The following is a 14861-nucleotide window of genomic DNA, read 5'->3' as shown; positions in this document are numbered from 1 at the left end:
GGGCAGAGAGGGTCCTTTCCCCCTTGTGACCAATGTTACCCAACACCCCAGTTGCTCCACCCAGTTCCACCCAGCCATGTCCATTTATGGTTGTGCCAAATCTGGCCCCATAAAGAAGGGCGTGGCATAGCCAACCCAGGTTATATAACCCCAAGCCCTGTTTCAATAAACGCCATTTGTCGTCCACCACATTGGTGTAAACGTGCCTGTGGCCCAAGTGGCTCGAGTGAGGTTGGGCTGCCGTGCTGGCTCTCGGAACCAGGTCGTCACGCCTTTCGCTAGAAGGCAACATAGTATGCATCTGTATGCAAACTGTGATATAAAATATGCTGACTTAGAAAGGCCGCAGGACAGACCTTGTTGAGAGAGAAATTGAACTAGAAACAAATTTCAAATGATGACCTTACAAATAGACTAGATATTTTGGAGAAATAGAACTAAGGAAGATATGTTGTAGTAGGACACATGTGAGGCATTTTGAGATGATTGGCTTAAAAGCATTAGCAACTGTTATAAATGAAGGTCCCAGAAACATCTAAATTAAATTTTAGCAACAATTTTTAACTGAGATGACTATAATCATATTGAAATGAATAGAAGCACATTGAGATAAATACATATAAGGTAAAATTTGGCAGTGGTAATTACGTCTGATTAAGGTTCTGATAAGGCATAAGCAAAAGTGATCGGGGTATGGAGTGGGACCATTTCCCTCCTCACGTACGAGGCACAACGATCTAATGTTCAGTTTATATAGTATAGGCTAATGCACATGGATTAAGATTTCCCATAAATCTCCTCCCTTTTCCATTTCTTGAAATCTTCATCACTATATTTTATGGCGCATACTCCCCTTGTTGGTAGAGGGTCTCTGGTTTCCTTTTAGTGGTCTTCTGGGATGAAGACATCTCCTCTTCCTCTCTTGTCCTTCAAACAGTTTGTGCCTACATATTAAGTGTTGTGTCATGTAAGAAGGCATTATGTTCCAAAAACAAATTTGGCAATCTATAAATAAAGCTACAACTTTAGAAGTCTTTCCAACTCTACCCATCCCAAGGACAAATCTCAAGCCAACTTTGTTTCTTCCCAAGCCTGATTCTGTCTTGGGATGCTACTTATCTCAAACTACACCCTGCACCCTATTTTAGATATAACATCTGCAAAGGGGCCTTTCTGCTTTGTAACTAAATTTATTTTATTGCTTTATAACAGTTATTTTCTCAAATACTGATATAGTTACAAATTTCATTAGCACGAATCACAATCCGTTTATAACATAAGGAAAAAGCAAAGTCCCTGCCAGGGTAGAATGTTGGTGCAGGAGGTGTCCCAGCGTGAGCCTGGGCCATGGCCTGGCTCTGTGTGCCAGGAGCCGGCAGCGCTGGGTGCAGGGAGCCCAGGGAGGGCACAGAAATGCTGGGCTGAGAAATGCTGGGGGCACAGCGAGATGGGCGAGTGCAGCTGGCCAGGGCACAGGAGCAGCACGCACAGGGGGCACCCCTGCAGGAGAGATGGCCCCGGGCTGGGCAGGGCTGGCAGGGCCACAGGCACCCAGGCCTTTGTCCCCTGGGCTCTGGCAGCGCCTCTGCAGCCCCACAGAAGGAACTTTCCTTTCAGGGCCTGCACTCTGGCTCTGCCTCAGCCCTCCCTGACGAGGCTGGCAGGGCTTGCAGGTTGATGCCATTTGTCCTTGCTGCCCCTGCCATCCCCCTGCCCCACAAACAGCCCCAAGCCACCCGCCAGGGACAGGCCCTGCTGTGCCAGCCTGGGCTCAGGGCTTGGCCTTTCTGCTCCCTGCAGCCAGCCCAGGCCTGGCTCAGCATTGCAGTTCCCTGCTCACAGCCTTGGGCTCCCTGCAATCCTGCCCTCAAGGATCTGCTCTCAGCAGTGCCTGCGCAGCCTTGGGCACTCCCTGCCCTCAGTGGGGCCCAGGGATGCTCCAAGGGACTTGGAGTTTTGCTTCTGACTCCTTCAGCAGCTTCTGCAACCTTCTCTCAGTTCCTGGGGGTCCTGGACTCAGCAAAAATCGACCGTGGGGGTGATGAAAATACAGAAAGCGCTCAGAAGCCTCTTGTCCTCCTTCATTGGTCTTTGAGTCTCCAGGGCTTGTGCAGCTGATTGGAGTTAGTTTGGAGTTCTCTTAAGGAGGAAGATTTCAAAGTGCATCTCATGGCTTTTTCAATCGAGGCATTGTTTTCCTACTTTTCAGTTCAGAGAAAAGGTGACTGAAGGATTCCCCAAGTGATCTTGATGCTGAATGTCTCCTTAGGAGGTCTGGGCATGAAAGAAAATGAGCCCCTTGCAGGCTGACCCTGCTTGGATAATCTGCTCCTCACCCCCAGCATCACCATGTCTGACATCACCCACCTGGGACAGAACTTCGAAAACATTTAAAAAAAACGCATTTTTCTTTTAAAAAAAAGTGTAGGAAAACATTAACAAATTATAATCGCAGATTTGTTATTTCTAATAAAATAATTCTGTATTTTTATATTTATATATGTTTATATTAAAACATTAATTTTATTATAATTAATATAATTAATATAATATAATTAATTAATATAATATATATATTTAAATAGTTATACATTATTAGCAACCAAAAAAGTTAATGCTCATTGGTTCTAAGCAACACAGTTCCCTTCAGTAATTATCTGACCACTCTTGGCTATTGTTTTCTCCCTCTTTATGCTAATTAGTCCCAGTTTTTCATCCTTTTGTCGCATTTTTTATTATGTACACAGACAGGGCAAAAGGGGAACTTTGGGGTCCACGGAAACATTTCTGCGGGACATTTGCGGCTGTTTTGGGTCTAGGGAGGGAATTTAGAGAGAACTTCAGGGTCTGGAGGCCACTTGGGGGAGCCGGGTGGGCACTTGCAGGGGCCCTTAGGGATTCTGTCGGACAATTCGGGGTCCGGGGGAGCACTTGGGGCTCCAGGGGGCACTCGGACGTCAGGGAGGGGAATCTGGGGGCCCTTCGGGGTCCGGGCGGGCACTTGGGGGGCTCTGAGGGGGCTCTCTGGGGCGCGGGGCATGATGGGAGTTGTAGGCGCGGGTAGAACACGGTTGAACGGGGCCGCGGAGCATCACGGGAGTTCAAAGCACAGCGCCAATGGCTCTCAGGGGCGCGGGGCATGCTGGGAGATGAAGTCACGGCTGGAATGGCGCTCTACCGGCGCCGCGGAGCATGCTGGGAGCTGTAGTCCCGGAAGTGGCTCGAACAGGGCGTTTGGGGATCGGGGAAGGCGCTTGGGGGACACTTTTGGGTCCGAGCCGCGAGTGCAGGTCCTCAGCAGGGAATGTACACGGTTCGGGAGCACTTGGGGGAGCTTGTGGAGCTCTAACTGGGCTCTTTAGGGAGCGGGGCATTGCATGAGTTTTCGGCGCGGAACTGTGTTATGAGGGGCTCTGAGGCCGCGGGAGATGACAGGAGATGAATTCCCAGAAGCGGCTCTGACGGGCATCTGTGGGGTTGGAGCATTCAGGGGATCTGGGGACGCTTTTGGGGGGTCACGAACTGGCGCTGAGGGCACTTACAGATCCTGGAGGGTCTGGGGGACACTGATGGGACACACGGGGGGCGATACCGGGGCTCTGTGGAGCGCGGGGCATGACGGGAGTTATAGGCAAAAAGAAAATGATGGCGCCGACACCAGGCACCGCCTCCGAGGTCCTGATCCCCGGCGCTGATTGGCTGCGAGTGGTGATTGGCAGAAGGCTCGGCAAATGGGCGGAGGCAGGAACAGCCCATTCAACCCCTGCAGTGCCTCCCAGTACAGCCCAGTTCATCACCAGTACAGCCCAGTATAGCCCCTCCAGTGCCCCTCCAGTACAGGCCCTCCCAGTACAGCCCAGTACAACCCCTCCAGTGCCCCTCCAGGCCCTCCCAGTACAGCCCAGTCCCTCCCAATACACCTGATTTCATTCCCATTCCCTTCCAGTTGCCCCCAGTGTCGTCAGTAGTGCACCCCATTGTCCCCCAGTCTTCCCACAGTGTTCCCAGTGTCCCCAGTTTGTCCCAGTATCGCCAAATGTCACTCACAGTATCCCCAGTTTTCCCCAGTATCCCCCAGTATCACCCTAAATGTGTCCTGATATTTCCCAGTATGCCTCAGGGTACCCCCACAGTCCATCCCAGTCTGCCCAGATTCCCCCTCAGCATTCCCTGTGTTCCCAGGCTGTCCCAGTCCTCCCCAGTGTCACTCCCAGTATGTCCCAGTGTCTCCCACAGCCTTCCCAGTGTTCCCCAGTATGTCCCAGTCCTCCCCAGTGTTTCCAAGGAAACTGGAACTGTTCGCAGTTGCCGTGGCCCCCAAACCCAGCAGTGGGGTCAGTGCAGTGTCCGTGGGCACAGCCCCTTGCAGGGCCCAGTGCGGGTTGGGATGATGACCCAGCCTCACAGCTGGCCAGTGTCACTTTGTCAGGGACAAAGTCTGATTGATTGTCAGCCATGAAAGGTCTTGATTTTCATCACTCTCATCACTGCCTGCAGGGTTCTGCTCCCATTGGAACCTGGGGACACTTTCTCAGTCCTGTTTCTCTGTGGGACCCATTAAAACTTCAAGAAATTTCAGTGTTTCAATTGAACTTTGAGTTCTTGAGAAGTGTTTTGAACTTCTGAAATCTTTCTAATTAAACACAGAACAATTGAAAACAAATCATTCCCAGGGGCTTGTCTTGTTTGGTGTTTTGAGCAAATGTTAATGAGCATTTGACAACTAAGTTCTCAACTGAAGAACTCAAGAAAGAAGAGGCCTCTGGAAAAGTCAAATTCATCCCCACCCTCCAAGTGGCTGAGGGTCCATCCTCCTCAGGGCAGCAATGACCAGAAATGGGCACAGCTTTGTGGCTGCCCCAGCTTTGGGCAGGGCCCTGGGCCTGCAGCAGGAGCAGCTCCTGAGGGCCACAAGGCCGGGGCTCTTGTGCTGGCCTGGGCAGATGGGATGGCAGCAGGGGCTGCAGAGCTCTCAGCATCTCCTGCAGAGGAGAGCAGGGCACACAGGGAGCCTCCTTTTCCTTTGGCCAGGCCCCTTGCCCATGGCTGGGGCTGAGTCCTGTGTGAGCTGCAGCTGCTGCTGTGCCCTTGCCAGGGGCTGAGGCCGTGGGGCCCTGCCCAGAGCAGCCTGGCCTGAGCAGAGCTGTGGGGCCAGAGCCGGCTGGGCTGTGCTGGGGAGAGGCCCTTGGTGCTGCCCAGAGCTCAGGGCAGCTGGCAGAGCTTGCAGGGAGCTGGGCTGGGCTGGGAGAGCCTCCAGAGAAACCATCAGTGTCCGTCTCAGCCTGGGTGAGCGTGCAGGGGCCAAGAAAAGCACCCCAGGGTGCACAAGTTCTGTGTGTGGGAGCTGAGCTTGTGACCCCTGGAGCCCTCCCAAGTGCTGGGGCTGCACCTCCAGCTGCAGAGGAGATGGGACAGATGGGAGCAGAGACCAAGAATTCCTGCTGGATTCTTGTTTGTGTTTGCTTTACAGGTGACCTGGATCCATATGCAGAGGAGGTGTTTTGTGTCAGATAATACCTGAAGACTAAAAAGAATAATATTGATAAAAAAGAATTTTCAGCTGAAAAAAATATTTAATGTATAATACTGTTAAAAATGAATCAGCTAATTTTATAATTAAAGGAATTTTTTGAATAATTAAAGTATAATTTTTGGAAAAAGCCACAAGCTAATCAGCACTGAGCCCAGCAGTTGGAACTGGGGGAACTTGAATTCAGCCTCTATCACACCAAATTCCACGTGGTTCTTCGATGCTGCTTTCACACAGTTTCTTCTTATACATTTTCCAAGCTCTGCGGGATAATGGAGTCTGGAGTTGTCCCTATACTTTTTAGCATATTAATGTCGTTTTCCTTCTTTCCGCCGCATATGACGAAAGTTTTCCTGGAATTGGGTGAATAATTCATATGAAAATCTTTTGGAATACATTTCTTCTGGGGACAAATATTATCGTGGATGCGTATCGAATGCATATCACAGGGGTTTCACTAGACGAATAATCCTCTGAGACACGCATTTCTGGAGACAGCCATCATCTCTGGTTTCTGAATAATTTGGTGCATATCGCTTCCCTGTCACCTGGCTTTTGTAGAGAATGCTGTAGTTTTAATATTTAGCACGAATTACATTTCAACACGTATTACAATACACAAAAAGGAAAAAGAGACACATATGATCAGAAGAGCATATGAGAGGATGAGAATCATTGATGTTCCAGAAGTCAAACCTGTTCAATTCCTTTCCTCAGGGCTTCCTTGAGATGAGAGGTGACCCCCAGAGGCCAAGGCCAGCCTGAGCTCTCTGTCCTGGCAGCTTTTGTAGTGGAAAATCCTCTCATATATGGAATTTTGCAGGGGAACTATCAATTTTAGCTGTGGGCACCTGGAAGGATGGATGGTTCTCTTCCATAGGAAGGAAAGCACAGAGCCCCAGTGCTCCAGGGGCTGATGAGAGGCAGCCCTCAGCATTCCAAGATCAGCTGGACCTGTCAGGTGGCCCCTGGGAGGCCAAACCAGCCAGATCTGTTCCATCCCCCCTTTGTTCCATGAGGCCCTGCAGGGTCACAATGGACTTTTGGTTCCATGAGCTTTCACATTGTGAGCAATGCTCTGAGTTCTGCAGTGTCACCATGGATCTGTTGTGAGAAAGGAGCTGAGTATCAAACAGGCATCAACATGATTAGGTTTGATCTCTCTGTTTATTCCTTCTATTCCACTTTTATCAGGTTACAGACAGGAAAGCAAGCACAGGTAAACAGTTGTGATTGGCTAAAAGTACATATGCATAGACATTAAATGATTGTTCATTGGGCCACGTTTTTTGGCCTATAGTTTGCCTTTGTTCTACCTTATGAATAGCATTCTGTTTTCTACATCCATGAGAAGGCCTAACAAGTTGTTACACATCTTCAGCATCCGTGAGGAAGCATCCGTGAGAAGGCACACTAAATTATTACAACTGCTACTTTCTTATTAATTCAAGGCTTACAAGACCAGCACAGGAGCAGTACAGACTTTTATACTGTTCCCTGGTAGCAGGGATTGTTCAAACCCCCCATCAATAAATCATGACCTCGCTCTTCTAAAAATTCCTCTACATGGATCCTTTGTTCCATGAGGTTCCCTGGCATAACAGGATTACCTTGGTTCCAGAAGGTTCTGCAGTGTCACACTGGACCATTGGTTCCATTGGCAGCCCCACACCATCACAGTGACCCCATGGTTCCATGAGTTCCACACTGTCAGCAATGCTCTCCTCGGTTCAGGAGGCCCTGCTCTGATACAATGGACCTTTGGTTCCAGGGGGTTCCACTGCAGCACAATGGAGCCTTTGTTCCATGGGGTTCCAGAGTGTCACAGCTGACTCCTTGGTTCCGTGAGCCTCTGCTGTCACCAAATGTCCAAAATATCAGAAAAAGGCTCCTTAACACTAACTTGGTGTTTCAGAGGGCCTCCTTTATACAGGCCTGAGGTCCAACATGGGATAACTCCTAACCTTACATGGACATGATTCTACACATGTATTGCTTTTATACAGTTTCTAAATGTGTATTACAATTTACCCATTTCCATAAAACCCACCTGAACGTCCCAGATTCACTCCCTGTTGTCTCTGTCCCTGCACTCTTGAGCCAGATGTTTTGTTCTGTTCCAACCATCCTCGCTGGGAAAGCAGGCCCTGCATGCCTTGTTCCTGTGCTAAAAGTTCAAATGCACAGCAAAAATGGAATTAACTCTTCCAGTATCAAGGCCAATGCTCTGTGTGCCCAGGCAGAGGCAGGCAGGACGCAGAGCTGTCAGCAAAGGAAGGGCCCAGCCAGGTGGGGCAGCCGGGGGATGACGACAGCCTGCAGGGACAGAGGCGCAGGGCATGGACACCGTAGCACAGCCTGGGCTGCACAGGGCACAGGCATGGGCAGCAGCTGAAAGGCCCTGACACAGCCAACTCCTGCAGCCCTTGCGCCATGGCTGCTGGCCCTGGGCCTGAGGCATCAGGAGGGGACAAGTGACCCTTGCAGGCCTGGGGCCTCATTGCCTCCTTGTCCCTGCTCAGCAGCCTGGCCCACCTGTCAGCACTGCCACCAGTTTTTTGATATAACTGAGCCAGCAACACTTTCTCAGTGGGACCCTATCAAACTTTCAGAAACTTTGGAGTTTTATCTGACTTTGAGTTCTTGAGAAGTTTGTTGAACAGTCTCTGAGGAAGTGAGTCTGATGTAAACAACACCAAAGCCCCAAGAGACTCATTAAAGTCCTAGTGCTGTGTCTGTGCTGCTGAGCTGGCATGGGCTCCTGGAACAGAGGCAACTCCTGGAAACCAAGAAGAGCTTTAAAAAGACATTTCTCCTGAGGAGCAACTCCTCTCACAGCCCAGCAGGGCTGAGGGCACTGCCTGCAGGTACCTGAAAGCAGTGAACCAGACAGAGGCTGAAAGCAACATGAAGGACAATTCTGAGATCATTCACAGAGAAATCTTCACAACTTTTGATAATTCTGAGCTTCTTCGTGGAGAAATGCTCACCACTTCTGACAGGGTAAGTCTGTGGCTGCAGGGATCTCCTCAAGCTGAGCCAGGACAGCACTGAGGTGACTGTAAGGATGGCTCTGCTGCCCTTGCTGCTTTGGGGGAGGATGTGCTCCAGAGCGGGGCTGCCCTGGGCACCGTCAGAGGGACAGGGCAGGACGGCTCCTGCTGCCAGGGACGGCTGCAGGGGCTGAAGCTGGGGCTGCAGCCAGGGCTGCCCAGGGCTGTGGTGCAGAGCAGGTGCTGCAGCCCTGAGGGCTCTTGGCCAGCCCAGGGCATCTGCCACCTGCCAGGGGCAGCTCTCAGCCTGCCTGGCAGCTCCCATGGACTGTGGGGAGAAGTTGGAGGTGGAAGGAGCCACCCCCATCAGGGCAGATTCCTGCTGCTGTGGAGATGGTGCTGCATGGCCAGGGCTGCTCTCAGCTTTGTCATGAAGGAAAGGGAAAGGGGCTGTCAGGGTTGTCTGTGTCACTGACACTCCTGCACTGTCAGCCTGGGGATCAGCAGATGTGCCTGAGATCTCCCTCAGAAAGTGCCTCCTCACCCTCCTCTAGCTACAGACAGCAGCAGCAGCACCTTGGCTTGCAGCATCTGTGTTTGTCTGAGCGGCCCTTAAGGCCCTGGTGCCAGGGAGATGCCCCTGGGAAGTGCCCTGTGCTGGGAGGGGTGTGCAGGGCAGAGCTGAGCTCCCAGGGCTGGGCTGGGCTCTGGGAGCAGTGGCAGAGACAAGGCTTGGACAGAGAGGAACAGCTCCCAGTAGGCACAACTCCAGGCAGCAGAGAGACAGACCAAGCCTGGATATCCCCATGTGTCAGGCAACAGAGATAACAAAGGTGAGAAGAATTTAGGAAAATTTGTTTTGAAATTGCAAACTTCAATTGCAACTTTCAGAGAGTCCAGTTTATTTTTCAGGAAACTTTTAAGTGCCATCACCCTGAAATAGAGGGAGGTGTAATGAGCAAAGGGCACCTCTGTGGGGACCAGCAGGTCTCAGTGCACTGGGGCACAGAGAGCTCTGCTTTCCATCTGGGCTCCCCAGCTTTCAGGCTAAGAGCAATGCTTAAGATGTAGCAGTAACTAAGTAGCAGCAGATACCTGAACTTAAAAAAGTTTAGCAAAATTCATTCACAGGAATAAAAGTGATTATTAGAGGATTCCAAATACAATACATAGGACTGACTCAAATAGAATGATATCATCTTGTCACTGTCTTCTTTCAACAGTCCATGATGCCCAGAGTGAAGAAATGTCCAACAGCAGCTCCATCAGCCACTTCCTCCTGCTGCCATTGGCACACACGCGGCAGCTGCAGCTCCTGCACTTCTGCCTCTTCCTGGCCATCTCCCTGGCTGCCCTCCTGGCCAACGGCCTCATCATCAGCGCCGTAGCCTGCGGCCACCTCCTGCACAGCCCCATGTTCTTCTTCCTGCTCAACCTGGCCCTCAGCGACCTGGGCTCCATCCTCACCACTGTGCCCAAAGCCATGCACAATTCCCTCTGGGACACCAGGAACATCTCCTATGAAGGATGTGCTGCACAGCTATTTCTGGTTTTGTTTTTCATTTTAGCAGAGTATTTCCTCCTCACCGTCATGTGCTACGACCGCTACGTGTCCATCTGCAAACCCCTGCACTACGGGACCCTCCTGGGCAGCAGAGCTTGTGCCCACATGGCAGCAGCTGCCTGGGCCAGTGCCTTTCTCTACGCTCTGCTGAACACGGCCAATACATTTTCCCTGCCCCTGTGCCATGGCAATGCCCTGGGCCAATTCTTCTGTGAGATCCCACACATCCTCAAGCTCTCCTGCTCCAAATCCTACCTCAGGGAGTTTTGGCTCATTGTTGTTAGTGTCTGTTTAGATCTTGGGTGTTTTGTGTTCATTGTTTTCTCCTATGTGCAGATCTTCAGGGCTGTACTGAGAATCCCCTCTGAGCAGGGACGGCACAAAGCCTTTTCCACCTGCCTCCCTCACCTGGCTGTGGTCTCCCTGTTTATCAGCACATCATTTTTTGCGCATCTGAAGCCCTCTTTCATCTCCTCCCCATCCCTAGATGTGGCCCTGTCAATTCTCTACTCGGTGGTGCCTCCAGCCCTGAACCCCCTCATCTACAGCCTGAGGAACAGGGAGCTCAAGGTTGCAGTGTGGAGACTCATCACTGGACGATTTTAGAAACATTAAACTGCTGGCCAATTTCTGTAAATAGTTTGTAATAAAAGTCATCTTTGATACTTCTTCCTGGTGTCATTTTGGAGGTTGTTTTTCTATGTTTGACTTTTTAAATGCTGTCCACAAGGAAATGTCATTGTTTGTGTCCTTTCTGATGTTTTTTCTCTCCACCTTTGCTGTGGCCACAGATTGTGCCATTGAGGGGCTGTATTCTCAGTTGATTTAAATGAACTAAAGGACCTCCTGAAAGTTTTCTGCAGAAATCCCCCTTTTGTTCCCTTCTCTGTGGCTGCAGCAGCAATGTCTGTGTGCAGAGCTGGGGTATCACCGTGGAAGCTTAGCTAGAAAACAGACTGGGGACACAGATCTGGGTGCATCAGAGCATGCTGGGCAGAAGGCTGCCCCTTAGTTTATTTTGCTATTATATATCTGTGGCAAGGTGACTATGGATTGGAGAAGGGTATCGCCACCTCTCCTGTCACACTGGTCCAGGAAGCCGTCATTCAACCTCCCCTTCTCTTGGAGAAGGAATTCATAACATTGCTGATATTTACAAAACATGGTCTTGTGTTTACAATTCACCAGTGTGAGAAACTGCACATTTCTCTTCTAATATGAACGCTCAGCAAACTACGAAAATTCAAGGCAAAACTGGGGCAGATCAGTGCTGGCACAGCAGCTGTGCCCAGCAGCAGCAGCACTTGGTGTTGCCAGTGCTGCTGCCGTGGCCCTGCCCCGCTGCCCTCCTGGCCCTGCTGTTGCTGTAGGGCCTGAGTGCTCTCGGGGCCGGGCACAGGGCTTGGGGTGGCAGTGCCGGGGCTGCAGCAGGGACAGGCCATGGGCACTGCTGGGGCAGCGCTGACGCCTCAGGCCAGGGCCTGGGGGCTGCAGGCTCCTTGCCCAGGCTCTCTCCACCACGCGGCCAGGCCAATGCTCAGCACAGAAAAGCCCCGTCAGCAGCCCCAGGGTGGCCGTGGGCAGGCTGGGGGCAAACAGCATGGCTGGGGCTCTGCAAGGTCCCTGGGGGAGACGGGAAGGAGCAGCAGAGCAGGGCCTGATCCATCCCCACTGTGCTGGACACCCCAGGACAGCATCCCAGAGTGTCCTCATGCACCTGCCAACAACATCCCCCCTCTGCAGCCCTGGCCTCTCCCCCAGCTCACACAGGTGCTGCATCCTTGCAGGCACAGCCACGGCAGCACTGCCTCAGGAGCCCCTGTTTGCACTGCCCAGAGCAGGCGTGAGCACCCCCGTGGTGTTGGTGTGGGGAGATGAACCTGAGTGAGCACAAATGCCATCAGCCCCTGGGGCCAGGAAGGGCTGGGGGACAGGAGGGAAAGCACCCAGGTTTGTCGTGGCCTCTGTATTCAGGCAGAAAGTTTGTTCCCATGAGTGAACATGAGTTTCCTGTCCAACTGCAGAAGTCACTCAGAGCCAGGGCTCTGCCTTGCAGCCACCTCCAAATAGCCCTGAGCATTGCCTTCCTTCACCATGGCTTTTCTTTCTCTTGTTCCAGATTTTGTCCTTTTGAGCATCACTGTTCCCTCCCGTGCACACAGCCCATCCCTGTTTGCCCTTTTCTCTCAGGCCCAACTCCCCATTTTAGTTTTGAGTTTGCACCATGGGAACATCCCTTAGGGAGCAGGAGTGTGAAAAATGTGAAATGATTAATTCATGTTCTTATGGTAAATTGAAAAACTATAATATTGTATAAATATGTGTTGGGTAAAGTATATGTTTTAGGAGACCTTGTATCAGATGGTGAAACTAACAACTCTGAAAAAGCAGGCACCACCATTCAGAAAGGAACAAAGGATTTAAGGGAAAACCTGCAGCCTTCTCGAGTACCGGGAGGAGACTCATCAAGATAAGGTGGCCCAGCGATCCACACCTTGGTTGACACCCTCACAGACCATCAAGCAACATCATCCATATCTCGATCATTCATCAACCATAAGGATCTATAGAAATTGGACATTAACATTTGAACTGAGAAAAGAACTCTTTTCAGCCTGGTCCGGGAAACTCTTGAATTTGAATAGCTAGTCGGGAAACAAAGGGAAATATGGGGAAATAGTGCCAAGGGCAGAATAAAGTGTATAAAAACCAAGCCCTGAACCGGGCAAATTTGTGAACCGTTGGGGGAGATAGCAGGCTGCCAGGCCCTGTATCTCATGGTACACCCTTGGCATTTTCCCAGGAAAAAGACCGTCAAATGTCTCCGCTGTTGTTGGGTTTCTCGAAATTCTGTAATTCAATCTTTATTAATAAAACTAATTATTATTTTATTTGGAATATCGTATTGGCATTTATAACAGGATCATCCTCCAAGTGCTTCAGGAATTGTCTGCAGGCTCCTGCAGGGCCTCCTGCTGCTCCCTTGCCAGAGGCACCACAGGCCAGGGGGGCTCATCTGCCCTGCTGTGTCTGGCTGTGGGGCTCCCTGCTCTGGGCAATGAGGAGGGGCTGCAGAGGCTCTGCAGGACTGACAGGATGGGCTTTGGGGCTGTGAGGAGAAGCTGAGGGACCTGGGCTGCTGCACCTGCTGAAGAGGAGGCCCAGGGCTCATCCTGCAACTGCTGCAAGGGTGGTTTCAGAGAATCACAGAATCAGCAAGGTTGGAAAAGACCTTGGGGACTATCAAGTCCAACCAGTGTCCTGACACCACCTTGTCTCCCCTGAGCCTCCTCTTCTCCAGGATAAACAACCCCAGCTCCCTCAGCCACTCCTAACAAGACTTGTGCTCCACACCCCTCACCAGCCTTGTTGCCCTTCTCTGGACACACTCCAGCCCCTCCATGTCCTTCCTAAATTGGGGGGCCCAGAACTGGACACAGCACTCAAGGTGCAGCCTCACCAGTGCCCAGCACAGGGGAAGAATCCCTGCCCTGCTCCTGCTGCCCACACCATTCCTGATCCAGGCCAGGAGCCATTGGCCTTCTTGCCCACCTGCCCACACTGCTGCCTCATGTCCAGCCTGCTGTCCAGCACTGCCCCACGTCCCTTTCTGCCTGGCCACTGTCCAGCCACTCTGTCCCCAGCCTGGAGCACTGCAGGGCTTGTTGTGGCCAAAGTGCAGGACCCGGCCCTTGGTCTTGTTCTGCCTCAGCCTGTTGGATTTGGGCCCTGGATCCAGCCTGTGCAGGGCCCTGTGCAGAGCCCTCCTACCCTCCAGCACATCCACACTCACACCCAGCTTGGTGTCACCTGCAAATTTGCTGATGCTGGACTCAATCCCCTCCTGCAGATCCTCAGTGCAGATCTTGCAATCCACGCTGGCTGCCTCTGATCCCTGGGCCATCCTGGGGGTGCCCTGGGATGGCTCTCAAGGGGATCTGTTCCATCCCCTTGCTGGGCACCCAGGGCAGGCTGACAGGCCTGCAGTTCCCCACATCCTCCTTGCAGCCCTTCTTGGGGATGGGCTCCCATTGGCACCTCCAGGCCTCTGGGCCCTCCCTGCTGAGCCAGGACTGAGGAGAAATGATGGAGAGCAGCTTGGGGAGCTCATCCAGCAGCTCCCTCATGCCCCTAGGATGGATCCCATCTGGTCCCAGAGACACCTGTGAGCATCTGAGTGGCTCAGCAGGTCCCCAGCTGCTTCCTCCTGGATTCCAGGGGGGCTCTTCTGCTCCCTACAAGCTCAGGAGAACACTTGTCCTGAGGACAACCTGTTTTATATTGAAAAATGAGTCAAAGAAGTGGTAAAGTACCTCAGCCTTTTCTTCATCTTTGGTAACCATATCACTTCCTGTGAAATCGGCATGCAAAACAACAACATGGAGGCACGAGGTTTTCAGTGAAAGCTGCTCCCCAAAAAGAGGGCAAGGCTGTGTATTTCTTCCATTTTTATACATTTGTGAGTCTGGTTATGGATTGGCTTCTGGAGTTACTACCCCTTCACCCCACTGGCCAGACCAGCTCTCAACCAACATTATTTTCAGGCTAGAAATGTGTAGACAAAGGTCAGTGAACAAAAACAAGAAAGGTTTTTTATGGTCCAAAGTGTGAGAAAGTGAAAAACTGACCCTTAATATTTTACAGAAACTAAAGAACTGATTCCATCTTATGAACATGTAGAAGGCTTTAAAAAAACTCAGAAAAACCAGGGTGTTGGGGGTTAGATTTGGGTTTTTTTCTTCTCACAGAATTTTTTCCCGTAAGTTTCCAAGAA

The 14861-nt window shown here is 51.3% G+C and overlaps 1 protein-coding gene across 1 annotated transcript; it reads left to right on the top strand.

Moving 5' to 3' along the window:
• The first annotated feature begins 9737 nt into the window (after window positions 1-9737).
• On the top strand, window positions 9738-10693 carry LOC134562317 (olfactory receptor 14A16-like). The gene has a single exon (XM_063419700.1). It carries the CDS (start codon window positions 9770-9772, stop codon window positions 10691-10693), a length of 924 nt encoding a protein of 307 aa, XP_063275770.1. The 5' UTR covers window positions 9738-9769.
• The last annotated feature ends 4168 nt before the right edge of the window (window positions 10694-14861 follow it).

This window comes from Prinia subflava, chromosome 27 (assembly GCF_021018805.1).
Source record: "Prinia subflava isolate CZ2003 ecotype Zambia chromosome 27, Cam_Psub_1.2, whole genome shotgun sequence".
In the NCBI taxonomy this organism is placed as follows: Eukaryota; Metazoa; Chordata; class Aves; order Passeriformes; family Cisticolidae; genus Prinia; species Prinia subflava.
This window is presented reverse-complemented; position numbering and strand designations above follow the sequence as displayed.

Bases quoted from the DNA above. Each gene is read 5' to 3' on its own strand.
- LOC134562317 (XM_063419700.1), top strand. From the start codon at position 9,770: ATGTCCAACAGCAGCTCCATCAGCCACTTCCTCCTGCTGCCATTGGCA.